This window comes from Rhinolophus sinicus, chromosome 16 (genome assembly GCF_057876585.1).
Source record: "Rhinolophus sinicus isolate RSI-liver-muscle chromosome 16, RSI-T2T, whole genome shotgun sequence".
In the NCBI taxonomy this organism is placed as follows: domain Eukaryota; kingdom Metazoa; phylum Chordata; class Mammalia; order Chiroptera; family Rhinolophidae; genus Rhinolophus; species Rhinolophus sinicus.
In genome coordinates, this window is record NC_142516.1 from 2,800,001 (window position 1) to 2,826,778 (window position 26,778).

The 26,778-nt window shown below is 57.7% G+C and overlaps 1 protein-coding gene across 6 annotated transcripts in view; it reads left to right on the forward strand.

Annotated features, from left to right (window-relative positions):
- VAV2 (vav guanine nucleotide exchange factor 2) overlaps positions 1-26,778 on the forward strand; it is a 155,304-nt gene that overhangs the window by 75,815 nt on the left and 52,711 nt on the right. For all 6 annotated transcript variants that reach the window (XR_016019449.1, XM_088793463.1, XM_088793465.1 and 3 more), the window contains 2 exons: positions 5,163-5,221; positions 24,222-24,290. Coding sequence is in view for 5 of the 6 variants with exons in the window: in XM_088793463.1 (XP_088649589.1) it covers positions 5,163-5,221; positions 24,222-24,290 (128 nt within the window). In the remaining variant the exon portion in view is untranslated. The remainder of the gene's footprint in view (positions 1-5,162; positions 5,222-24,221; positions 24,291-26,778) is intronic.

Sequence of the window (26,778 nt, forward strand, 5' to 3'; positions counted from 1 at the left end):
CTCCATGCAGTCCCTCAGGGACCTAGGCTGATGGCTGCTTTGCCACCTTTAACATGAGGCTTTAGAAGTCACCCCAGGGACAGGGAGGTCCCATGAGCCAGGCCTGTGAGTGGCCCACTTGATGTTTGTGGCCATCCATTGCGTGGATGTCAGTAACTGTAAGAGAGGGTGGGAAATATGATGTAGCCAGGCTTGGAAGGAGGGTACGGGGTTCTATCGCCAGCTGCAGGCTCCTGCATGGTGTAGGGTGCACAGGCGTGGGTCACACAGACCTGGGTTTAGTTCCTAACTCGGCCGCTTATTGCGGAAAGGTTCTTATTCTCTCTAGTCCCTGGTGTCTGCCTCTAATAAATGGAGAGTCGGGGGAGGGCACAATGCAAACAGAAATACTTTTGTGTCGTGCTAATCCCAGTGCACAGCATGTAATAAGCACTCAATAAATGGTTCCTCCTGTTCTAAGAATTAAGAAGTGGGGCTTGGGAGGCAGGTTCTCACTGGAACCTTTGCTGCTGATCCTATATGTCCATCTACCCGTGTCTCATCCATCCACCCGTCCACCCACGCACACACCCACCCACCCACCCACCCACCCTCAGCAATTCCAAGGACATGTACGTTTAAAGACACAGCTTCACGTGCTGGTGCATTTCCTGTAGCACATTGAGTACTCCTTAATTTCATGAGAGTAAAGGTCTCCTTTGGTGTCCTGGTGGCTGCAGCTTGAATGAGGGGTCTGCCGCTGTGCACTCTGGGTCGGGGTGGGGAGTGGGGTCTTAGGAGTCTGTGAGGGCATGGTGCGAGTGACCGACCTGCGTTTCCACCTTGGGGCCAGATTCAGGTTCCTGTGGTTTGAATGCCATGTTTTATTGACAGGAAAATTTGGGGTGGAAAATTCCTGCCCACTCTGCACCTTGTGGGTGGGGAGTGGACACCAGCAGACTTATTTCTTTTTATATAACATTTCCCTACTATACGAGTATGTTCATTGTAGAAGAAGATCAAAATACAGCAAGGGAGGAGAGTCGCACTACCCACTGCCAACATTCACGTGTTATCTGCCAGTCCCTTTTTAGAAAAAGTTAGACCTGTCTATCGTACGTGTTTTGTGCCCTGTTTCTTTCACTTACGGTGCTTATGAATATGTGTTGTATCAATCAGTTCCCTCTATGACCTCGGTTTCCATGCAGCTCAGAACCCATGGCGCGGGTGTGCCCTACTGGCTTTCTCTGTACTTCTCAGCCGGGCTGCTGCCAAATTCTCCAGCATCTGTAAATTGCTGCAGTGAACACGTCTGGAACGAAATTGTTCCACACGCCCAGAGTGGAAACTCGGTGCCGTCTTTAATGACACGTCCCTAAGGATACACGCTGCCGGAGTGCCCCCAGAGCCTGGCGCTGGGTCACGGTCCCCAGCAGCCTGTGGCTGGGACTGCTCCTAGAACACCTGCCAGCTGGGAAACCTGACGGACTGCTTCGTCGTCTTTCTTGGGGGTGCTGGACGCTATGATGTCTCTCTCCAGAATGTTCTCGTGGGCACCTCCACACAGGTTTGCAGCCAGTGTCCAGGCCAGCACAGATCCCGGCCGCTGGAGCCTGGCCCTGAGCCCTGCCACAGCAGACGAGTGGGGGACGTGAAGGCGGTGGCTTCAGGGCTGGCGCTCCTGGTGAGGATGCTCCAGCAGGAGGGCTGTTCCCCTGTTGTCGCTGCTTCTGCTGTCACATCAGGCTAAGCCTGAGCAGCAAAACCTCCCACAGCGTTTGTGAGGCGTGAGAACGCCTGAGAGGTGTGAGAACAGACGGACAGGCCATGGGCAGGCACGACAGGGCAGCGAGGGCTTGCTCCGTTAGGTGGGAGAATGGAACGGTTCCCACCTACCTGCTGGTGGCCATACTGGGTCATCCTGGCCCCTGTGGGACATAGCCTGCAGGCTGCTTGCCTGCCTCTCCATGCCTGGGCAGGAGTAGAAGCCCGCGTTTCGAGCCCAGCAGAGGGGACTGCCCTGGCTGGGGGCTTGTGGGGTCAGCAACACAGAGGCCTGTTGCTTGTCAGAGGGGGCAGCGCACCCCCAGTGGCAGGGGTCCTGGGAGCCCCCATTCTGGAACCCTGAGCTTGCTGAGATCCATGCTGGACACTGCTTTGCCCTGGACCCCAGTGCAGGCCATGTGTCCTATCCTAAGAAGGCTTTTCTGCCCACTCTGCTTGAGTCTCCTTCCCACACCCCCTTCAGTGGCACAGTGCTTGCAGGGTATCCTGAGATGGACAATGCCTTGACCAAGCCTGTGATGCCCAACCCGTCACATATCTGAGGGATGTGTGTGTGTGGCCTTAAAAATAAATGCAGATTCCCAGGCCCCATACATCCCACTCAGAGCCTCTGGGGGTGGGCCTGGGCGTCTGCATTCTTCAGTTCTCTTGTGAATGTGAGGAAGCCGATTGGCTGCTGGTGTCTGGTGGAGAGCCGGGGTCAGAGTAGGCCATGGCTGGTGGGGACAGAGCCTGCGATCCAGACCCCAGACCTCGCCTCCTGCCCTCTGGGCTGTCACATCCACTCCTGGTTCCTTCACTGAGCATTAAAGGAGCCGGTAATATTAAACGTCACGGCGAGGCAGGGGGTGGACATGGGTGACCAGCACAGACAGCGTGGCTTGGGGGAGCGGGCCATGCCTATTGCGCTGCCCAGCGGGGCTGGTCCTCTCGGGGGCAAGTCTTCTCCTTGTGTGACCCCCACCTGCCCCCTACCCCCTGCCCTCGTGATCCTGGGCTGGCCTGGGTCTGAGGCTCTGTGGGCCCAGGCGAGAAAGTAGACGCATCGCTGAGCCCAGAGGCCTGCGCGGGTTGTATATGGAGGTGGGGGCAGGGGCCGGACGGAAGAGCGGGTGTGTGTGTTTTCATTTCGTTCGTTAACTGGGACGCAGGCGAGACGTGGAGATAAGTTGGGAAAATGTCATCCTTTGACATTTACGTTTTCAGAAGGATTGGCAGGGCTGTGGGGAGGTTTCTGATCGTCTCCCGAGAGCAATGCCTCTGGGGAAGCCCAGCCCTCCGTCCTGGGAGCGGGACCCTGGCCGAGGTGCTTTCCTCCCCCTGCAGGGAGGTGCACCCTGCTCCCTGTCCTTTACAAGGGGACACCAACGCCCCTCAGCTCACTCCACAGCTGTCTCAGGGGTCCCATGTCTGCCTCCAGCAGTCCCTGCTCTGTCCTCCGGTCCCTGGAGTGGGGTTCCCTGTGGTTCCTGCAGGTGCTGCCAAGGAAGCATGCAGCCCAGGGAAAGTGAGTGTCAGGCACCTCTGTCAGAGCTGGGCAGGTTTAACCTTGTTTAAGGAGCTGCCCTGTCTGGTGACAGGAACCCAGAGCTGAGCCCTGCTCAAACCACTAGTGACAGATTCCAGCCTGGAGCAAAGCTGCTGTGAGCTCAGGGCTGAGGCTGCTGTGGTCATAGCAGCTGGAGAAGCTATTCTGTCTGCTGGGACCACGGGCACGTGGTCACGTTGGAGACCTGTCTCCTGGCCTTGGCTCACGGCAGCAGCCCCTCCCTGTCTTGGGTACCACCTGTGCGAAGCTCTGCCTTTGTGCTAGCTCCAGGTTGGAAGACGGGTTTTGTCTGCTATGCCATCACTGACCCATTGCTGATGCCTTGGGCGGACTCTGCTGGAAGGGTTCTCAGCCTGCGTCTGGCTCATTGGGGGGTGGGGGTGGGGAAATGTGGCAGTTGATTAGCAATGTCTGCCATAGGAGGCGTGGTGGAGGGGTGGCTTGTACGCTCTGTAGTTCCCAAACCTTTCAAGTTCTGACATTTCTAGTTTCTATCAAAGGACATACAGCAATATTGCTTTAATTTTTGTTCTCTGTAAATATTTAGAGCTCTTAAAAGCCAAGAATAACAGCTGAAGCCAAGTTGTTCCTTTTTTGTGAAAGACCCCTTACAACACAAAGCCTGGGAGCCCGGCTGGGCCAGCTGCATAATAAACCAATTGAGTTTTGTCTGAGGAAACACAGACAAACCCTGTCATCCCTCGGCTTCACGGCTTCCGTGAGTCTCGACCCCTGAAATAACCACCTACCAGAAGCCAGCACACAGCACGTGGCTTGCTGGCAAATGGGCCATCTCGCCAGGCTGAGAAAGGGCCCTTCTGTACAGTTTGGGGGTTTATCCCCCGCACAATCCCTTTTAAAACTTGCTGCTACAAGGAGAACAGCCTAAAAGGAAGTCTGAGGGATGTGTCCCAGCTGGGGGGCTTTGGGCAAGTGACCTAGCTGCAGCTTTCCTGTCTCCCAAATATGCATGACGAGGCATGAGGATGCCCCAGGACGAGGCCCAGAGAGGCCCATTGGGCTGAGTTCCCAGGACAGCCAGCACCCAGCAGGGGTATCTATGATGTTAGCAAGTGGGCATCATGATGTTAGCAAGTGGGCATCATGGGCCATGTTCGCGTTCCCTTTTCCCAGCACACACACGCACACACACACACACGCACACACATACACACACACACACAGATGAACTCAGCCATGCTCACACAATGAAGTCTCAAGGTTAAGGCTTGCACCTGCGTCCTCGGTGTGTGATATCTGGCATGGCAGGTGCCCCGTAAATTCTGTAATGAATCGTGAGCAGCTTCCTGTGTGCTCATCGTGTGTGTCATACTTTGCGCTCCAGGGTCAGCCACCTCCCTCTCCCTGCCTCAGTTTCCCCATCATCATCTGCGGAGCCTCATACCCGCTTGTTGCCTGTTGTTTTGAGGATTGTGGAATAATTGCAGTAGGGCTGGGAGACAGGTAGGTCCTGTGTGTGTGCAGGAGGCTGGCCGGAACCGGGGCAGGGCCAGGGTGGGGTGGGCAGCAGAGGAGGCAGTGGCCCGTGCTCATGGCTGAGCACTTCAGAACTTTCCTTTTGACAACTGTTGGTCTGGGGACACTGCTCGGATCCGCTCATGCAGTGTGACCTGCACCTCCGTAAGGATCCGTGCACCAAAATGACAGACTGGGCACGGGAAGCACAACACAGGTGCCCAGCCTAGCAAGGGGCATGCTGTGTGTTTTTACCCCCAAGATGAAAACTGCTCAGTGAATAGTTCTTTGTGTCAGCAGAACATTTGAGCAGTTTTATGATGACTTTCTGGTTTCTTGTGAAATGACAGAGGCCTCCATTCTGTCTCCCCAGGTCATCTCTGCGGTGTCAAGACTGTCCCTGCACAGTGTGGCCCAGAACAAAGGGATCAGGTAAGCCTTTGGAGCACACGCGCAGAGGGCCGGCCCTCCCATCGTCGCGTGCCACCACGTACCTGGTCACAGATATTGGAGTTTTCCACAGATATCTGCCTCCTGTGTCTTTATCGTGAATTTTCACTGTGTTGTCAAGTTGTCTGTGGGCAGCGGCTGGAAGGGGTGCGGGGAGGGGGGAAGCCTTCGGTTCACACCAGGGAAATCTCCCACGTATGTTACTGATGGCTGAAAAATCGCTTTCGATTTAGGTAATAAGATCAGCAAATTAATCCTTTCACAGATCATTGCCTACCTAAATGCACTCTCCACACATCAGAACTGGCAGGCTTTGCTGCGAATGAGGTAGCTGGTATTTGTAATGACCAGGCCAGAGTGAGGGGACCTGCCCTCTTGGGGGCCACACGTCTCTTGACAGAAATTTCTCCACTCAGTTTTCGTTCTGCTTAGAATCCTGTGACGCCTGGGTCTGGCCTCTCACCTCTGACACCTGGATGGGGCACGTGGCCAGTGGGGGAGAGGGGAGGGCAGTCCCACATGAGAACGGGTCATTGTGGATTCTGGCCCACAGATCAGGGTCCGAGACATGTGAATGGGGACCAGTTCCCAGATCGAGTGGGGACGAACCCGAGAGCTGCCCTTTCTGGATGGGAATGAGAGGCATGGGAGGTGGAAACAGCCCTGCCTGAGAGCGGGGGTGGATGGGGTCACGCCTGGCTGTGAGGGTGGTCGAGCTCCGGGAGGGGAGCTTCACCCTGGTGTTGTCTGGGGCAGGGGGTGGGGGGCCACTGCCGGCCCTTGGTGGAGCTATTTGCCCAGGTTCAGAGTCACCTGGACAGATGCAGATGTTAGCGCTTCCCCCATCCCCAGGTTTTCTTTTGCTGTTGGGTCCTCAGAGGACTTAGACGTTCCATTGCATTGAGGCCTTTGGTTTGTTTGTTTGTTTGTCACATAGGATAGGCTGCTTAAAATATTTTTAAACTACATATTAAACACATACAAAAGAATATTTATAACACACTTAGGTATAGAGAATAGCAAGAAAACAAAACCCACCACCCAGCCTATGTCCCAGAATCTCACTAATACCTTTGAGGCACCCCCCCCCCCCCAGTTGCATGAGTGTTTTTCAACATAGCTATGGAAAGGTCTGTAATAGGGATAGTTTTAAAATGTTTAATTAAAAAGTGTGTCATTTCTGGACATAAAGGCAATACGTGGTTTTTGTGTTTTGTTTTTCCCAGAAACTGTCATCTGTTCCTTGTCCCACTGGCCCAGGATGACGTGTTGTGTTGTGGTTTTATTGCCCTGCCTTTGCCAGCAAATTCTTCATCTATATGCATATCTACATACATACGTAGGCAGGAATGAAGTTTGTGCAACAAGCGTTAGTCATTTTATTCGCTCTTTCATGTAACGCTAGAGTGTGATCTCTGAATCCGTTCGACATTCTCCCCCAACCAGGGGCCCTGGTGCTGGGAGTCCCCTTGTGTTCCCGGGGGCGACGAGCCCTCCTCGCTTTGCACGGATGTGGTCCTGCTGTGGCCTCAGCGCTGCCTCGATGGTGTTCCAGCCTCTTCCCTCCTGAGGCCCTGGCTGTTTGCACCCTGTGCGCAGGCTCTCGGAGCCTCTGTTTCTTTGGGGTCTACAGCTGATGATGAGACCCAGTTGGTGACTTAGAGTGTGGTGAAGAATGCGAGAGCTGGCCCTCCGTCTGTCCTGGCTGTGTGTCCTGCCCTGGTTAGTAAGGAGGCCCCTCGAGCGGGGTTTTGTCCTCCCTCCTGGACATGTAGCCCCTGAGCCCCCGTGTCTCCTGGCCCCTCCACCCTGACAGCCCCTGTGGTCCCAGCCAGGGCTGTTCCGCGATTCAGGTGCTTCACAAGCCGTTCCCACAGTAGGTGGGCAGAAGCAGGCGCAGTCAGCCCTGCCCTCTGGGCCCTGGGCCCTCAGGCTGGCAGATGTGATTGGAAATCCACCCCCTCCCCTCCCTGTTCTAGGAACCCCCTGGGCAGCACATGGGCCCCCTAGAGGGTGAGGGGTGACCCCAGCCCTGAAGGCTGCTGCCCCTAGGAGACGGCAAGCAGAGAAAGTGCTGGGTTTCGGAGTTGATGAGACTGGTTCCACGGCTGGCATCCTGGTTCACTGCGGGCCTCGTGTGGGAGGCTTCTCCCTGCATCTTCCTTTAGACGTTGATGAGATGGGTTAACACGGGCTTATCAGGACTCGTTGAGATGAGACTTAGCTCAGTGTTGGCCTGGAGAAGAGTTTAGTAAATATTATAGTGTGTGCTAGTAACAGAAACAGGGTGGTTAGGGCATGCTGTAAGCCCACCCTCAGGTTCGTTGCTTGACTGGAAGGCCTCACGGGACACAGCCGAGGCCGTATACTCACAGTTACGGTTTATTACAGTGAAAGATACAGAGTCACATCAGCACATGGAAAAGGCACATGGGGCAGGTTCCCAGAGAGGCCGGGCTCCAGGAGAGGCCAGGCTCCAGGAGAGGCCGGGCTCCAGGAGAGGGCAGGCTCCAGGAGAGGCCGGGCTCCCAGAGAGGATGACACTGGCTCTCCCAGAAAATCAATCCACGGTCTTCTGGACGCACCCGTGAACCGGCGGCTGAGTCCGCTCTTGGTGTCCGTGTCACAGATACGGTTTTATGGTGACGCTCGTATGCAGTCCTCACTCATCCATAGCTCTCCTTTCCTGAGTGGCTGTCCTGGGCCACCTTGTGCTACGCTATTGACCTGCTGGGTCTCCGGTGGTCAGAGGCCACTGCTGGGGGTGGGGGCTGGTTCTGTCCAAGCTGGGCCCACCCCAGTGAGAACAATGGCTGGGGCAGAGCTCTTCCATTGCTTCCCTGCAGGGACCCTGGGAAGGAGTTTGATGTTGCGTCAGGCCTCCCACCCTCTCCCTCTCCCCTGACCCACTGGAGATAGTGACCCACACTTGAGGAGGAGGGGAGGCCCTAGAGCAGAGGGGAGAACCAAAGGTTGACCTTGGTGGCACTGAGGCCACCAGGACAGAGCTCCTGTGGCACCATGGAGGCTCTGACCTTTCCCACTGTACAGGGCCTGCAGTGCCCTTCCCCTGGACACTGGAGTGGTTGCCACCTGCAGCTGAGCTCTGGCCACTGTCTGTGAATGGGTTGCTGTTGGGACTGAGTGAAAGGACTGGCACGGGGAACGTTTGACAGACGGCGGCCAGGTGACTTTGAGTGTCTGTCTACACTGTAGATATGGGGAGGCCACCTTTCCTCCATCACCCACAACCTACTGGGTTTTCTCAGAAACACTCGTGTGTGCTTCTCTCTGCCGCTGCCACAGAGCACGTGGGAGCGGGAAAGAGACACTTTTTTCAAAAATGTATGAACTGGCTGATTCGTGCTGGGAGGGCGGGGAGCTAATTCATGCTGGGGGCGCTCAGGAGAGGCAGGTTGGCTCCCTGGCAGGAGGGGCCGTGAGCAGCCAGCTGGAGCTTCCACAGCAGGCCAGGGGTCTTTCAGAGGCTAAGTGCAGCTGAATGTCCCTCTGTGGTCCACTTCCACGGCTTCACAGTCATTGGCAGGGGCGCCTGCTGTGCCATCAGTTTGCCCACAGAGAACCGCTGTCTCCTGATCTGATGGATTTTTATTATTGTTTCTCCCTTTCCTCCCTCCCATCCCCCCACCCACCTGCTACCCAGCCTTCTCTCCATCCAGCCAACCACCTATCCATACATTCATTTGTCCATTCATCCACCCATTGCTCCATCTGTCACCTGTCCACTTACACATCCACCCAACATCTGTCTGTCCATCTGTCCTTCTACCCATCTATCCATCCACCCACCTACCCACCCGTCCTCCCCCCTAACTACCTACTCATCCACCCACCCACCCACCCATCTGTACGTTCGTGCTTCCACCCATCCATCATCTGTCCACTTATACATTTGTCTGTCTGTTCATCCTTCTACTCATCCATCCATCCATCCACTCATCTACCCACCCATCATCCATCCATCCATCCATCCATCCATCCATCCACCATCCATCCATCCATCCACCATCCATCCATCCATCCATCCATCCATCCATCCATCCATCATCCATCCATCCATCCACCATCCATCCATCCGTCCGTCCGTCCGTCCGTCCGTCCATCCATCCATCCATCCATCCATCCATCCATCCACTGATACATCCATCCATCCACCCACTCATCTGTCCTTCTGTTCTGCCATCCATCCTCCCTCTGCACCATTTCACATGAACGACAGTTGGTTGGTCTCAGTGATGCTATAAAGGGTTAGGCTCACAGCCTCCATGATCTGGCAGCAGTGAGGTTAGGCATCGTCTACTCTCCAGCACACAGTAGGCACTCCACAGTGTTTTAGAATGAGGGGAGGAGGACAAAGGCATGATCTGGCTGACGTGGGGGGTTGTGGGACTCTGGGTCAGTTTCCTCACCCCTTGAGTCTCCATGGCCTCCTCTGTGGGGGTGGGGTGGGGGTGTAGCAGTTTTAACTCCCTCCCTGGGTTGTTGCAAGGACTCAAAAGACAACGTCCATGAGGCTCACAGCATGGTGCGTGGCGCGCAGTAGGTCCAAAACTGACAGGAAGACAAGCTGCCTCTCTGGGCCTCGGTTTCTTCAGCTGTAAACTCGGGGTCTCCCAGGGTCACCTACCTGGAAGGCTATGAGGGTCAAAGCAGGTTGTGCGTGAATTTCCCGATGCCACAGTGGAGGGGCATTGGGGCATCTGTGGAGGAGCCCAGGGCCACTGTCCCATGTAAGGTGCTCACAGAAGCTGTTAGGGGACAGTATGCATGCAGGGTGCGTGTCTGCTCCAGTTTGTGGCTTGCGAGCATCACCCCAACCCCCTGGACCTCTTCGGGGCAGCTTGGGTGCCCAAACTCAGGATTATGGTGGGGAGACGTCACGTGGGCTATCTTCGCTGACAGATGTCCCCTGTGCCAAGACGAGAGAATCCACCGCTTGGTGAAAACCCCAAGTGTGAGCTGCCTCCTGGGCCGAGAACTTGTCTGCACCAGGCAGTGAGACAGAAAACAAAGGGCGTGGAGACCTGGCCTGCATCCCCATGGCCTCAGACTCGCAAGGCCCCTGGGCCACATTTCAGACCCTTTGTCTGGCTCTCAGGGCCCAGACATTCACACTGGAAGGCCCTTCATCCCTCCTTTCACACCTGGGGAAACTGAGGCTCAGAGGGCATCACTTCCTGAGTCCCAAGAAGGTGGTGGCTGGGCCTAGGGTGTCAGCAGCCATACGTTTGCTTGTTCTTTCGTTCGTTTGTTCATTCATTCATTCATTCATTCATTCATTCATTCATTCAGTGCCCAGTGATGCCAAGCCTTGGGCCAAGCCAGGTGCTGGGATACAGTGGGAACTGGTCACTTGGGTGGGGAGGTGGACACTGGCCCCTGTTCAAGGCGAGGAAATCACTGCAGCTGTACACAGGGTAGGGCATGGTGAGAGTGGGGAACGTGGCCCCAAACCCAGAGGGAAAGGACAAGGCGGGCCTGAGAGACGGGTCAGGCTGCTGGCATGACTCTCAGTAGGTGCCGTAGTCCTGGGTCTGTTCCCAGTCTCTGAATAGGAGACCGTGGCCTGATGGTCAGAGCCTGTGGTGAGGGCCCAGGGCCAGGGCAGGGCAGCCTCCAGAGGTCGGTCTCCAAGCAGAGACTGATGACGCTGTCTCCAGCCCCTGCTCCACGAGCCCTGGGTGAGCCAGGGGAGGGTGGGTATCATTCATGGGCTGAATGAGAGGCCCCCCAATCTGTGCACGTGAGTTTATTGGGAGAAGGGGTCTTTGCACATGTAATTGAATTAAAGCTCTTGAGATGAGGTCATCCTGATTACCCGCTGGGCAGTGTCCTTCTAAGGGTCACATGCAGGAGAGACGGGGGAGGAGGGGAAGGCCATATGGAGACAGGCAGAGATTACAGTGACGCTGCCCCAAACGAAGGACCAGGGCCGCCTGGGCTGTTGGGAGCTGGAGAGGCGTGAAGGCTCCTCCCCCAGAGCCTCGCGTGGCCCCCGTCACATTGGGGTGTAGGATTCCTGGCCTCCAGCGCCGAGAATGAATTCTGTTGTTTTAAGCTGCCCAGTTTGTGGTACTTGGTTACTGGCAGCCCCAGGACACCAGCACAGCAAGTTCTGGGGCAGAGACCAGGTGGGGTCCCTTAGCGTCGTGTGTGGACGTGCGAAGCTGCAGTTCACCCTGACCCAGTCCGTACCCGGCCCCTGCCGGGCCAAGACCTGGGTGCTGAGGAGAAGGCCAGTGGCTGGCGGGGAGGTTTGGGGTTCAGAGCGCCCCCCAGCTAGCAGGGATGGAGGGTGGGCGAGGGACATGGCCTCCTCACTGGTGGGAGCCCTGCCCCAGCAGCGTTCAGTGTTGGCAGCAGTGGAATGTCCAGGTGCGCTGGGTCCAGAGCCCGCTCAGTGCCTGTCCTTCCCTCTGTAACAAGAAAACACCGCAGGGCCATCTTTTCAGCAAACATCCATTAAAAATTTATCGGGCAGCTGTGTAGCAGTATCAGCTCCTTTTCAGAAATGGGGAAGTCTTGTCATATTTTGTGGTGGGACTTATACATATGCACAAGGGACGTGAGGTCATTAAACTGCTCCTGGAACATCTGGGAGTGAGGGGCCCACTGACCCAGGCACAGAGCTGCTGGTTCAGGCATCTCCTGGCTTCCACCTTCAGTTCCTGGTAGGGCTGGCCTCCGGGGCTGGGAATGCTGGTCTCAGGCCTGGCCTGCTGACCTCAGGGGCTGCTGGGGTTCCATATCCCTTTTAAGGTCACTGGTAGGGAGACCAAGGCAGGCCTCTACCCCTGCCCAGCACTGGAGGTTCCAGCCTAATGTGATGCAGCGCTGCTCACGGCAGAGGCCTGCTCTGGTTTTGGCCCTGGCCCCCAGTGGCCCTGGTTGGCGGCTGCAGAATATTGGGTTTTCTGCCATTTGGTGAATTCCTGTCTTGGACCCTCCCTTCCTTGAGCATTCACAGGGCCGGTGCTCCAGTTTGGGAATCTGGCTGGCAGTCCTGAAACAGGTTTAGATAGAGTGGGTGTCCAGCCATGTCCCCTCTCATGAGGGCAGCAGTGAGGCACCAGTGGTTCTGGTGAAAGTTGAGGCTTGGAGCCCAGCCTGGAGGCTTGGCTGGGCGCTCCGCCCTGGGCTCCAAGGTGAGCAGTCGCAGGCCTGGATAGCTGGCCCGCGTCCAGCCCAACCCACCCAGGGCTGGCGCCGTCTGGAGGGCCAAGGTCTAGTTCTTCGCTCCCATGTGGCCACCAAGCCGGACACCACGGTGCATGGTGGGAGGGCTGCAGCCCTCTCCTGGTCCTCACAGGCTCAGGACGCCCGTGCTGGAGCGTCAGACATGCAGCTCTCCCCTCTCACTCTGGCCTGTCACTAGCCATGTGTACCTACTGTGCGTTGCCCTTTCCCAGGTCCTGGGCTCGAGGGGGCAAGTCTGAGGGTGGGGTGGCGAGAGACAGGGTGGGGGGCAGGACTGGAGCACCCAGATGAGATGGTCAGTGCGCCTAGCACAGGAGGCGACGCCTGGTCTGGCTGACCCCGAGGACGGCATGAGTGGGTCTGGGCAGTAGAGGCCCAGGCCCGGGCTCGGGGGGTGGGGCAGGGAATGCCCTTGGCGTCCCTGTGGGATGGGAGTGCTAGGAACAGGGTGGGCAGGGTAGGGGGTCTCTGGTCCTCTGAGAGTGATGATTCAGCAGGGTAGTGGCCTCTGCAGTTCTATCCAGAACCTTCTTCTGGCCCTGTGTGGTGTGTAGGAGGCTGGGAGCAATGAGGGGCTGCTGTGGGCTGCTGGCCAGGAGTGCTGGGGGCTCCTGGGGGGAGGGGAGGGAGGGCCCGAGGGGCAGCAGGAGATGCTGGGGGTGCAGGGAGTGACACCCCAGGCCCTTTGGCTGGGATGTCCCATGATGACTAGGTGCTGCCATCGGAGACTTGGCCGGAAGCCGGGACAGGGGTGGGAGGGCGTGCAAACTTGCTTCTGCTTGGCTCTCTTTCCTGCTGTGTGGCCCATCTAGGGGGCAGTCCTGGCTCCATGTCTGGCTCTGCCACTTCCTGGCTGGTCTCCGTGGGCACCTTTCTTCACCACTCTGAGCCTTGCTGTCCTCACTTGTGATGAGACAGTAACTCCATCTTGGGGGCAATTGTTATGACTGACTGGGAGACCTGAGGACCCCCCACCCTGTCCTGAGGCCTTGTCTGGACCCCTCATTTGTGAATCAAAAGGAGGGTTTGGGTATCCTTGTATCTTTTCAGCTGGGTGAGTGTGCCCCCACCCCATTCCTGACCCCCAGCCAGCAGGTGGAGGTTTGACCAGACTGGCCCCGACTGACCTCACTGTGGGCTGTAGGTGCCGCAATGGAGGGCTGGCCAGAGCTCCCCTGGGAGCTGACAGGCTTCTCTTACCAGAGTCCCTGGATCCGTCTTTGGAGTGCGATCCATCCCAGCTCTGCCAGAGAAAACACCGTGATCGATTAGTGATGCCTGCTACAGCCAGACCCGGTGGGCAGGGTGGAGTGATTGCAAGCAAGCCCTGCTTTGCTCGCTTTGTCATGGTGGGTCCACCAAGGGGAGGGCCGCTGGCACTGGGAGTCTGCAAGGCTTCTGAAGACTCAGTGGGTTGGGGCCACCACAACGGCCCTATTTCCCAGCAGATGGGCAGGAAGTCGGGAGGGGAGAAAAGAGCCCCCGTTTTGTGTCACCGCAGGATCCCCTTTCCCCCCATTTGCACAGAACCCCCAGCTGCACCCCCCCACACACAGATCCCTGAGTAGGGTCCCCACCTAGTCTCCCAGATTTCGTGTATTTACTAAGATCTGCATTTTGAACACGTTTTCTTGGGTCCCCATCCAGAACCAGTAGTGTGAATTTGACACCCACATGGCAAATTGACGCTTCTGCTTTCTGACTCACTCTCCTGTGCCCAGACATAAACTCAGACAGGCCGCTGTTGTGTCCCAGCAGCACCAGACTGTGTGACTAGGGAGCAGAGGCAGGGCCAGGAAGCAGCTTGGGCTCTGCTCTGCCATTACTGGCCTTCGCTGGGCCCAGAAGGGTCATTTCAGGGAGCAAACAGCTGTGGACGTGGAGAAGGACAAAGGGGAGTGTCTTTACTTTCAGTAGCTGCCGAGTGTTCTGGGTGCAGCCATTAATCCATGTTCAGGGCTGCCTAGTGCGGAGCAGCCAGGGGCCTTAGAGACACAGCTGAGGCACGCAGTGTCCAGCTGCAGGCCGGGAGGCCGGCCTTCATCCCTACCCCATGGCTGGCGGTTCTGGAACCTTGGGCATAGCTGCCTGCCCAGCCTGTCCCTTCCTCAGAAAGGGGGCCTGTCGTCCGTCCATCCCTGTGCTAGTTTCCTCATGTATCAGCCCGTCTGCCTTTCCCTGCCCGTGCTTGGGCTTGGTTCCCCGGGTCAAGGCTGGGAGGACATGTGGGGGCTCTGGCCCATCACAGACCAATTTGGAAGTGTTTTGTGCAGGGAATGTGCTGTGATTTTCTATTGTCAGAAGTGGGGGTACACGGAGGCCTCAGCCTAGAGGCTGGGAAGAGAAGGTGTGTGAGGGGAGGGCATGTAGGCTGCGGCTCTGGGAAGCCTCCCTACTGGCCTGTGCAGCCTCCGTGCAGGCAGGCCTGTAGCGACTTCTGTGACACTTCCCTGTTCCCAGGTGGACATGTCCCGAGCTCTCAGGCCAGGCAGGGCCCTGGCAGGCCCCAGGGATTTTCTGCATAGCCTGGGTAGGTGACCCCTGCCTATGTGGCATGGAAGGAAACAGCAGGGTGGCTCGCTCTGAGGGCTGGGTTTATCCCCATTTTACAGATGAGTTAACTGAGGTTGAGTACTCAGGTCCCTTCCAAGCCCATGGGCTAGGAAGCTGAGTGGTGGATTCCAGCCCATCTGTCTGCTATGAGGCTACAACTCTGAACTCAAAAATTAGACTGCTCTCCAAGCCAGCTCCCATGCCACCTCCTTTGAGAAGCCCTCCTGATTTCCCCAGGCCAGGACTGCCCTCCACCCAGAGCCTTTCTGTTGCTCTCTGCTGCCTTTGTGGCCTCCCGGTACCCTTTAGACCTGTGTGGGCTTCATGGTGGGTGTGGGTCTCCCTCATCTCTGACACAGGGAGTAGACTGAGCTGGGTGTGGGCGTGGGTGGGTGGTACAGACTGGCGCTACCCCCTGCCGCGATGGCCTGTCTGCACTGGGTGGGCTGGCGGGCTGAGAAAAGAAACATGATCCATTTGCTTGTTTTGACAGTTGGGGCTGTGTAGCAGGAGAACCGTTTTTAATCAGTGAAACCCTGGCTCTCCAAGGCCTCCCTGCCAATTAGCAGGCAGTACCAGGTGACTCTTTTAATAATTAAACAGGTCTGTTGGGTCCTCCAGGCTGTGTTCTTGATGTGCCTTTAAAGTTTGCCTGGCTGCTGTTTCCTTGGCAAGCTGGTACCAGAGGGAGTTTTTGGGCTGGGGTCCCAGCCCCCCACCCCCACGCTTGCCTCTTCCTTCTCACCCAGCTCCTGCCCCTTGGCCCCTGCTCACACCTGGTGAGAGGCAGCTGAACCCCATGGTGCCCGATGCCAGGGTCTAGCTCCATAGCCCCACCACACCTAATTCTGGGGCCGGTTTCAGAATAGGAAACTGGGAGGTGACCTGCCAAGGGCCCCTCAGGTAGTGACAGTGCCATGAATTGAAGCACTGTTGTCTGTCACATGTAGGACTCGGGTGGCCAGCTTGTCTGGTTTTGGCCCTGGAATTTCTGCATCCCGGGCAAACTGGACAGGTGGTGTGGGGGCAGAGCCCCAGAAAGCAGTTTCCAGGCTCTCGGCCTCACATAGACGGGTGCTGGCTCAGGTAGTAAATGGCCAACTGTGATTGCATGGCCATCAGCTGTGGCTAGTTGGCCGTCAGCTGTAACCAGTGAGCCATTGGCCACTAATATAACTGCTGTGGCTACGCTAGCAGAGAGAGAAGAGGGAAGAGAGGAAGAATGGGGCTAGCAAGAAGATGGTGGCTGAGCTGGCAAGCGTGGATGGCGGTTTGCAGACAGCGTGGATCCAGCCTCCAGTGAGAGTGTAGTGCCGCCAGAGAGAATATAGTGGTATGACTCCCCCATCTATGGCTCCGTGGGTGTTCCTTTTTGGCCTCACCATATCCTGCGTTCTTGTGTGGGGAGCGGGAGCAGAGACCCCGCAGGCCTCCCCGCATGACAAATGGCGCAGCGAGCAGGGTCTCCCGCATGACAGGTGGTTACTCCCTGCACGCAGCAGAGGCTGCCGGGCAGCCTCTGAGGCTGAGTCTGCTCTCTGGGGGCCGGTCTTGCCCCCCAGGATGGGAAGGAGCCCCAGGCGCTGTTCCTGCCCTTTCTCTCAGACGTACCAGGCCAGCCAAGGAGGGCCGAGGCATCCAGGATGCTTCCGTCAAACATGGACCGTGGAGGTCACTTTGCGGGACTGCTTCTCTGTGAGCCAAGTTCCACTTTCATCCCTGCACATGCCAGATGGGGGGCGGACAAGTCAGGAGGTGTCTCAGGCCTGACTCTCATCGGAACTGCCAACAGAATGTGGAACATGAACAGTGGGCACTGGATTGTCTGCATGGTGCTGGGGGAGCTGCAGAGTGGCGGCGGGGCCACGTGCTGACCGGGCGTGCTGACCCCTGGCGTGTGAACATGTTTCCCGTGACGTTCTTCCTAGGCCCTCAGGGAGAAACAGCTCTGGGTGGGTTGTAGGGCCTGGGGATGGTGCTGGCCCTGCGTGTCCCCGGGCAGAGCTGAGGCGCGCCTGGGTGAGGGCGCTTCCCAGTTGTAACGGAAACCCAGGGCTGGCACCAGGAGTTAGCGCCTGGAGCTGCTGCTCAGGAGGCTGTGGGGGCAATGGGACGGCCTGTGCTAAGGCTCTGGACTCGGCTGGTGGATTCTTGGGGGGCGCTGCTGAGACAGGGGGGAGAGTGACCCACACTGTCATATATAAGACATTCGCTAGGTGGAAGCACCTGAGCTAAGAGGCATTCCTGTATCATCTTATTTAATCTTAACAATTACTACTTACCTTCATTCTACCGTTGGGGACACTGAGGCTCAGAGAGGGAGTGTGCCCTGCTCAGGGTCACCCAGCGAGCCCACAGCAGAGCCACGATTTGAACGTGGATCTGTTGCCTGCAGAGGCCTTGCTCTTAGCTCTTCCCACAGGCCTCCCCTGAAACGAAGGCGATAGGGGCGGTGGGGTCTCTGTTTTGGCTTCTCGCCAGTGCTCATTCCAGGGTGTGGGGCATGGAGCCTGAGGGCAGCAGTGTGGGTCCTGGCCAGGGCCGTCTGCAGACACATAGCTTGGTGATAAGATGCACACCTGCCGTGCACTGGGGGCTTCTCTGTCTGCGGTGGAGGTTCCCCCCGGGGAGCAGCCCGGGAGCCGTGGGCAGCCCTGCACGGTGGAGCGCTGGATTGGATTTAACGATGCGGAGCAGGCTGCTGCCAGCCACAGACCGGTCTGCAAGCCGGGTGCTGTGCCTGCGCTGGTGTGAAGTGTGAGGAGAGGCCGGCAGGAGGCCGGCAGCCCAGGGTGCAGGCCTGGTGCAGTGTTAAATCAGTGTCGGCAGCGGGTCGTGTTTCCCGGACCCCACGCTCCAGGTCCCACAGCCCTCGCCAAAGCCCATAGGACCAGAAGCTAACTGGCCCTCCCCCTGGTACCCAGAGACTCGGGCCCTGCCCCCAGAGGGAGGAAGTCTGTCTGTTTGGGGGTCCTTTCTTTGGCTGCGTTGATCTTTGTCTTATAAACTAAATCTGGCTGCCCACTGCTGAGGATTCTCCAAGAAAACAAATCCTGACCGTTCCCATCCAGCCGAGTTCCTGGGTACCAGCAGGTATGGACCTTCAGCTCTGCCCCCCCACCCCTCACCCCCCGGAGCATCTGGTCTGCCCCTCTTCCAGGCCTTGTGTCTTTCTCCCACGCAGCCGTAGGCACAGTTGCACATGTGGCTCTTCCCAGAGGCCATCTTTTTAGCAGATTCTGAAAGAGATCCCGAGGGCAAGGACCAGAGCCTGATATATTGTTCCCAGAGCTGGGTTCAAGCTGTGCCTTGTCCCTGAAGCAATGACAGATGGCAGCCCAGAGCAGGTGCCTGATAAACACCTGGTGAAGGAAGGAAGGAGACACAGTAGGAATTAAGCCTCCTCTGTTCTTTGTTCAGGGTTGTGGGCCCAGGCATCCCCTTAGGGTGCCCTGTTTTCAGATCCGCTTCCTCTGGCTGGTGCTCCCTCTTGCCTCTGGCCCTGGGACTGTAATTGTCCTGCCCAGATACAGCCATGCCGGCAGCAACAGCTGGACGCTGACCTTGACCAAGTGGGAGGTGTAATTTAGAGGGGTGCTCCTTGAGAAGCAGTGACACCAGCCTCTCACCACCCGCATCTCGTGCGGACGAGGTGCTGAGGAAGCTTGTGGGGTGGATTAGACACTGCCTGATGCATCGGCTCTGGTGGGGATTTCTTGGCTCAAAGCAGCTTTGCTGCTCCCGGCACAGGTATCCCCTTCGTTTCCTCGGTGATGCCAATGGGAAACTTGGCTTTCCAGAGGCTGGGCACAAGGCAGTGAATCCTGAGGAAGGGTCTAATGGGATAAGAGGACACAGCCGGCCCTGACGGGGGGCACCTGGATGACCACGCTCGGTGTTGAGCCCTAATCATTTCTGTGCAGACAGCTTGGTCGTACTTGCTTCTCATCCCATCCTCTTAAGGGGCAGATTAACTCCACTGTTAACATAACGTCTGGATGTCTTGTTGAGCCAGGGAGAGGAAATTGGGGGGTGGGGGAGGCACAGAAGGATCTGGAAGATCAGCTGGTACCTGAAACAAGGGATGGAGCCAGGTCCTGTTGCAGAGTGAACAGTCACACCTTCTCCAGACCCTCCAGGCTTTAAGTTACAGCTGGAATGTGGCCCCAGAAACTGCTCGAATATCCTGTGTGCAAATGTGTCTCCCCATGTTAAATTGGGGTCAGTGTTGTCAAGTCACACCTCTGCTTGATTTCTCATAAGCTCTTTTTGAAGGTGCTTCCTCGGATCAAATTCAGGGCTGCCCTTGTTTTTGGGGAAGGAATAGCTTGAAAATATCTGGCATACACCCATCTGTCCACCCATCCACTCCCCACTAATCCATTCCCCTGTCTTCCTGGCCACCCATCCATCCTTCACTCACTCACTCACTCACTCACTCACTCACTCACTCAACCACCCACCCACCCACCTCATTCACCTGCCCAGCAACCCTCATATCCAACCACTCTCCCACCCACCTGTCCTCCCATCCACCCAGCCGTCCATCTCTAGTGTCAGGCACTGTGCTAGGTGGAAGGGGACCCACATAAGGTAGGGCTTGGATTGAGTCTTGAAGGGTGAGGACAGCCTTATGAATGGGGTGGGGCGGGGGATTGAAGACAGAGAAGAGCACGTGCAAAGGCTGGAGGTAGCGTGGCTGGGGGCAGTGGGGAGAGTGGAGTAGAAGGGGGCCAGAGGGTTGCCAAGCTCTCCCCCGCCCCGTGCACTCCTGCCGCATCTCGGGGCCGCCCCAGCAGCCGGGGGAGGGGGGGCGTTCACGTCCCTTTCCCACTCTGTCTGCCCTGGATGCAGCTTGTCTTTGTTTGGCTGTGGCAGGAATTAATTGGATTTGCAGCTCCGTTCTTGGGGCTTTGTGGCCCCGAATGGGGATGTCAGGACAAAGGTGGGCAGCGGCATTCTTCTGACTTAAACATCCCTGTTTTACCTCCCCTGGACAGGACAGATGAAGGAGGAGCAAACCAGGACCCTGACAGAGACACAGAAATTAAAAGATAGTCACACACAAGATTGATTAGTTTTTAAAAAGGAGACGAAACATTTTGAAATTCCTCCTGTTGGTGAGCACCAACTTGCTCTCTGTCTGGACGGAAACAAGATACTGAAATATTCTGGGTAATGGGGCACTTAGGCCCTACGGAGGCATCGGAAGTTAGTTCTCTTGGCTGGTAGAAAATAGACTGGGTGAGGATGAGGATGGTAACAAATTATAAGTAGCAGCAGCCGTTTGGGGTCCTGCAACGTGCAGAGCAGTCTCCCATATCACAGCCACTCTTTACAGCAACCCAACAAGGGACTCTTATTATCTCCACATTTCAGGGGCGAGAACGGAGACTCAGAGACGTTAAGTAGCTTGTGCAGGTCACACAGCAGGCAGTGGACCTCAGGTTCAGACCTGCTGTGCGTGCCTTACTCTAACGCCTCGCCTTTCCTTCCCTGCCTCTGCCTCACCTCACGGGTGGAGCGGGTGCTTGAGGGGGACAGCGCTGGGTTAAGAAAGACCGTACTGAGCTTCCAGGGTAGGAGTGCTGCAGGCGATTAGTGATGTCTGCCTGGTCACATGAAGAGTGAGAGGTGGCACCCGTGCCATGGATGTGCTGATCCTGAGCTGGAAAATCGAAGGCTCCAGCTCCTGAAGCCGCACATAGATGCCCCCTCATTTATTAGAAAGTCTTAAATGGAGCTCATGAAAAAAAATTACTTTGGTCTTAAGTATAGTCCCAGCATGGTGGCCTGTTTTCAGCATATTGATTGTATTTTCACCTGACTGTGGAAGTAACACCATTCATCATCGACTATTGGGAAACAGCAGAAATGGCTGGTGAAGTGGTTGGAAGGAGATGGCCAGAAATGAGCGAGGGTGGGTGGCGCGTGGGCGCGATGTGGGGGAAGCCTGTCCTGGCAGAGGGCGGGGGGCTGTCTCATGCTGAAGGGGAGGAGACACTTTCTGGGGGTCCACAGCCTCATCTCAGCCTGGCCCAAGCCTTTTGGTACTTTCTTACTTTCTTTGATCACGGGTGTGGGCTGGACCTTTTGGCGCTCCGACTCAGTTACGGAACCAGAGCTAGGTTCCCAGCCTGCTCCCATCAACCACACGGGATCTGGGTCAGTTTCCAGCTCTGCTGTATCAAGGGAGTGACTTCCTGGTTGTAAGGGCCACTGGGTCAGTGAGGGGCCCGCCCCTGCTGATGGCTAGGGTGTCATGATAGCCTGTAGTGACCTGAAGTTTAACTGCTGTGCTCCTCCCTTCTCAGCACATGATGCCCAGTGAGGATGTGGTTGTCATGGTGATGGGAGAAAGAAGGGGAGGGCTGTAGGGAGGAGAGGGAGCCCACCCACATATAAGTCAAGCTGGGCCAAGGCCACACTGCCACCTTGGACACAGGCTACTGCTATGAAGCCACTGGGGGACAAGGGCCACTCTTCTGGTGGGTCTGCCTGGGGACCTGAGACCCAGGGTCACAGCAGGTCTGTGTCAGCTGGACAGGACCAGGCCTTCAGCTCCCGGCTCAGTTCTCCACACGCCAGGCCTCCACCCCATGGAGCTCAGGCCTGAGCTTTGATGTTGGGAGCAGGTGCTCACACAGCGCCCACCCCCAAATTACCCTGCTGAGCAAATGTCAGCCTGACCCCTGAGTGAGGAAGCCCCAGCCAGGGTCTCCCTGCAAGAGCCTTAGTAACAGGCTTCCCACCACCACACATATCCCTGGGCCACAGGGAGGTGCTTGGTTTAATTAAAGGGCATTTTCATCTCCCCCAGAGGTGGGTTGGTTTGGGCCTATTGCTTTGAATGAGCCTCCCCCACCTCGCGGCATTTCATCTGCTCTCCTGCCCCGTCCGCCCTCGTGGAGGAGGAGGGAGGCCGGCTGGGGGTGCCTGGCGCCTGGCATGGCTGCTTCCACCTGACCGCGGCCTGTGCACTGTGTCTGCAGGTCCCTGCGTGAGCAGTTAGAGTGGCGGGAGTGCAGCGGACTCCCGGGAGCTCTGGGGAGGGCGTGGGGGGCCGATTTCTTTGAGTGGTTGCTGTGTGGGCTCCCTGTGCTGGTGGTGGGCACAGAGAACCAGATGCCCACCACGTCCACCCCTCCCCCACACCCCCATTCCTCCCCTGTTGCCTCTTTGGCCAGAGTGCACTGTCTCCTTTGCAGACCTGCCTCCTTCCTCCAGTCTGTGAACAGGGATCTCTTAGAACAGCCCCCAGATGGCACTGAGGGGTGACGACCAAGGGCTCACCCCTTCCCAGCGAGACACAGTGCCCACATTGTACCTGCGTTCTCTCCTGTGACCGTGGCCATGCCCCGGCGCCATGTTCCCTCCGTCTCTCAGACGTGCAAACGCAGGCTCAGAGGAAGAGCGGGGCCAGGATCTGAACCTGGTCTGTGTACCCAGTGAGCCTCCACTCCGTTCCTGGACCTGCTGGCCCCCAACCCCTCGGCAGTGTCGGCTGGGCCTGCCCCTGTTTTCAGGAGCCAGGCGCAGTTTCATTTTGCAGTCATGGAGGGTGGGGCCCGAGCCCCCAGCATTCTGCCAGCGAGCACCCCCTTTCCTTCCGTCCTCCCCGTGAGTTCTGAGCTGCCCACCTGACACCTGTCTCTTGAGGACCACAGCTGGTGTGCCCCCTCACACCAGCAGAGAAGCTTTCTGACTCCGTCTCATTCCTCCCCGATGCGTCTTGGGGTGACAGAGTTGATGGGGATGCTGGGCACCCCCCAAATAGAGAACTGTGAGATTTTCATGGAAAAAATAGTAATTAAGGGTCTTAAATCCCGATGAGTGTGGGACACGTGGCCCACTCTGTGTCCTAGAGTCTCATGTAGATGTGAAGGCCCTGATAAGGCCCCCTGCAGAGAGCCCTTTCACCAGATTCCAGGTGCCCCACGCCCTGCCTACTTCCTTGGGTCAGCATTGGCAGCTGGCAAAGCTGCATCCCTACCCAGGAACTCTGTCCCTCGTCCACTCTGAGAAGTGCTCGTCACATCTGAAATCCAGCCTCTGGGTTCAGTAGTATGAAGGTCACTGTTACCCTTGATAAGAACCGTTTCTTTGGGGGGTGGATGTGGGTTCAAGGAGGCATCGTGGGGGAGACGGAGGTAATGACAACTGGCCAGCTCCTGAGGCTTGCGGCTGAGGTAGGAGAATGTGGCAGGGGCTGGGGACCGGAGGTGTGGCGTCAGGGGATAGCTTCCAGGTGGGGGCGACTTAGCAGGGGAGAAAATTGGTGCTGCTGGGGGAGGAGGGACAGTTCTTGGAATGATGACCGCAAGGCCATGGGAAGAGACCACGTCCCTTGCTGGCGCTGTCTGTGGTGACTCAGGCCATCCAGCCATTCACCCTCCAAGGGATGGACATTTCAGGTGCCCTGCTGTGCTCCCTCTGGGGCTTGTCCCCACGTGGTTCCTGCTTCCAGAGCTCCCTTTCCAGGAGGGGAGGCAGGTCCTTGCAGGAAAGCAGCACATGACAGAAGGTCTGAAAGCTTTTCAGGACATGCTCTGACCCCAAGCCAGGCCCCAGTGGCCTGGTGAGTGGGAGTGGTGGCCGAGTGCCGTCTTCCCCACAGGCACTGGCAGGTGGTGGGCCGCCTCCCCTGTGGAGCATGCTCTGCCATTATCCTCTGTCCCTTAGTGGGCCTACCCTTGGGGGTGGAGGACGGTGCCCCAGAAGCTCCACCCTTCCCTGCCAGACTCCGTCCTGGGTCCTCTCCCTCAGGCAGATGAGCCAGCAGCCTTCCCACGCAATGCTGCACCACAAGGCTGCCTGGGGGAGCCCCACACCCACATCTCTGTTTCTAGAATTCCCCTGGAGTGTGGAGGCAGGACTGGCACCTGGGATGAAAGCTTCCTGCCATCCCTGACCCAGTCCCCTCATTTGCCAACAGGGACTCTGGAGCCCAGAGAGAGGGAGTGAAGACCCAGTGTCCCCGTGCTGAGCTGGGCATGGCTCTCCTTACTCCCGTCTCCTCTGCCTGGCTGCCTCTGTGACAACATCAGTGTCATGCAGACCGTTTCCTTCCCTGGGAGAGCAGGCAGAAGCACTTTCTTCCCCCCAGCAGAGCCCAGCAGGGCTGTCATTCCAGGGGGCCCATGGTGGATGACAGGCTGGGGCCCCACTGAGACCTGCTCGCCTCACTCTGCTCTCCTTTCCTCTCCCGTAGGCCTTTTCCCTCCGAGGAGACTGCAGAAAATGACGACGACGTCTACCGCAGCCTGGAGGAGCTGGCTGAGTAAGCAACCAGGCGGGAGAGGGACGGGGGGGGGGGGGGGGGGGGGGGGCCGGAGGGAGAAAGCATGGCGGCCCCACTGGTGGCCATGCCGGCCTCACGATGGTCTGGGTGCGGGTTCCCCCACACCAGAGTGGGAACGTGAGCTTCTGCAGGCTCTCACATGAGCCGCTGTACACGTCACACCTCCCTCCGCATTCTGGAAGGCTCCCCAGCATGTCTGGTGGTGACATGGGCGTGACCTTCCTCCCAACGTCAGACGTGGAGGGGACTCTTTTTTGCGAAGCTGCAGGAGGAGCTGGGGTGGGGTGGGCAGGGCTGGGGAGGCACTTGGATGCTGTGTTGAGGAGAGGAGAGCAGGTGTTTCCAGAGCAGGGGCCCCTGGAGCACAGGCCCCAGCAGACGCAGCATGTGGGCTCAGGGTTGTCCGGCGGCCTGACGGTGGGCATGGGCCTGGGCTGAGACAGGCTGCCTGAAGCCACACGGGGCGTCTCCCTTCTCTGGGTGGCCCCTTCTTTCCATTGCTTTGTGTCTGCTTCACTCCACGCTCTGAGGAGTTCCTTGCGGTATCTACACGCAGCCCAGGCCTGGCCACCCCTCCTGGCTCGTTCACCTCACAGTCCTGGGGCCCCACAGGGACCGATGAGAACCCGGATGGCGGCTCTTCCTGAAGAGATCGTCTGGCTCTGCGGGGCCAGCTGTGGCCAGGGATGGGGTCAGGAGCCTGCTGCTCAGCTTCCCTGAGAGGGGCAGTGGGTGGAGGAGGCCGGGTGCCTGTGCTGCAGGAGGGGAGACTGAGGCCCCAGAAGTGACTGGCTTGCGCAGGCCCCAGGTGGTCCCTGGTGGCTCCTGACCTGGCTGGCCACTGCGCTGAGGCCAGGGGGAGAACCCTATTCTCACTCCCGGCTGGCAGGGGCCTCATTCCTGTTGGACAGCAGACTTTTCTTCGTTCTGGATAAAGGGCTGCTCCTTCTGGGAAGATTCTTAGCGTCTCTCTTTCCCTGCCCCTGGTTGCACAGACTGGGGGTGAGAATCAGAGCTGGCACTTACTATACACCTTCTGTGTGGAGGCACCGTGCTCTGACTCACCCTCACATCCACGTTGCCTCTAGGATGTGGGGCCCAGGCACATAGCTTTTGCAGGATGCAACAATTTGAGGCATCCAAAAACCAGCATGTCAGCCCTATGCTGATCTCATGTGATTCTGTGAATGAAATACCAGGGGGAGTCGCTTCCACTGCCCATCCTCCCCAGATGGGGCCGCCCCAGGGTCCTGTGGTGACCCCACGTGGGTTAAAGGGTTTGAGAGCACCCTGAAGGGGAGAAATGGGGCCTGGGGTCCACAGAGGGCACACCTAAGGCCTGGAGCAGCCCACCCGGATATTCTGACAGTCCCAGGAGTCAGAGAAGGTCTTAGAAAGGGACACTCCACACAAGGGGCCTTTTGAGGCATGGGGCCTAATGAGGGGCTGCTCACCCTACCCTGGAGGGGTGAGAAAACCGAGTCTCAGAGAGGCACGGCAGGAGGGAGGTCCCCTGGGGATGAGGACCCCTAGCCCCCTGCCCTGTCTGCAGCCCCTCGCGTGCTGAGCTCAGGGTTGAACCGCCTCCCGCCCCTTTTCCTGGTGTTTTCCACCCTTCTCATCTGCCAAGCCCAGGCCTGAGCATCTCCCCCTTTGGGAAACGCCTCATACTCCACCCACCCAGCCAGCATCACCTCTCCCATCCCCCTGCAGAGCCCCACATCAGTTTGGCTGTCCTTGGGGTGCACCACGATAAGGTGGTCCAATACCTGTCTCCTGCAGACCGGAAGGTGCCCGAGCTCAGACCCTGTATCTCTGCCTTGTGCAACCCCCTCAGCCCTGGTAGCACAGGCCTGAGGGTAGGTAGCACGTGGCATTGATTGGCAAGCCCCAGGTAATGGTGACAATGATGATCGGTGGTGCCCACTGAGCCTTCAGGGGCTGGGCACTGCTGGGACTTCATCTCCCTGTCCCCTACCCTTAGCCTCCCCCGCCCCCAATTGCTTTGTGACGTCTGTTGTGCAGGTGTCCCCATTTCACAGATAGGGAAACTGAGGTCTAGAGAGGGGAAGCCACTGGCCTGTGTCCCTCAGCTAGTTAGTGGCAGAGCTGCCATTTGACGCAAGTCTATGCCCTAACCTCCCCGCTATTCAAAGTCGGTGTCCCCCAAGTCTGGGCAGCTCCCTCTTCAGTGCTGGGGGTGAGGTCCATCATGAGCTGCCATTTTTCCCAAGTCACCAACCCGAGGCTGCGGGTCTGTGCCTCCAGAAACCTCCCCCAGTGGTCAGCACAGACCGAGGGCTCCTTGTGCCGCTGGGACCTGGCATAGAATACCTCATCAGTACCAGCCAGGGACCCTCCCCTCAGCCGCCACCGCCGGGCTGCCTGACTGTCCCCGATGGCTGGTGGTGCATGGCCCGTTTTGAGGGTTCCTGTGGGGTGAATCAGGCAGCAGCGACCTGGGGCC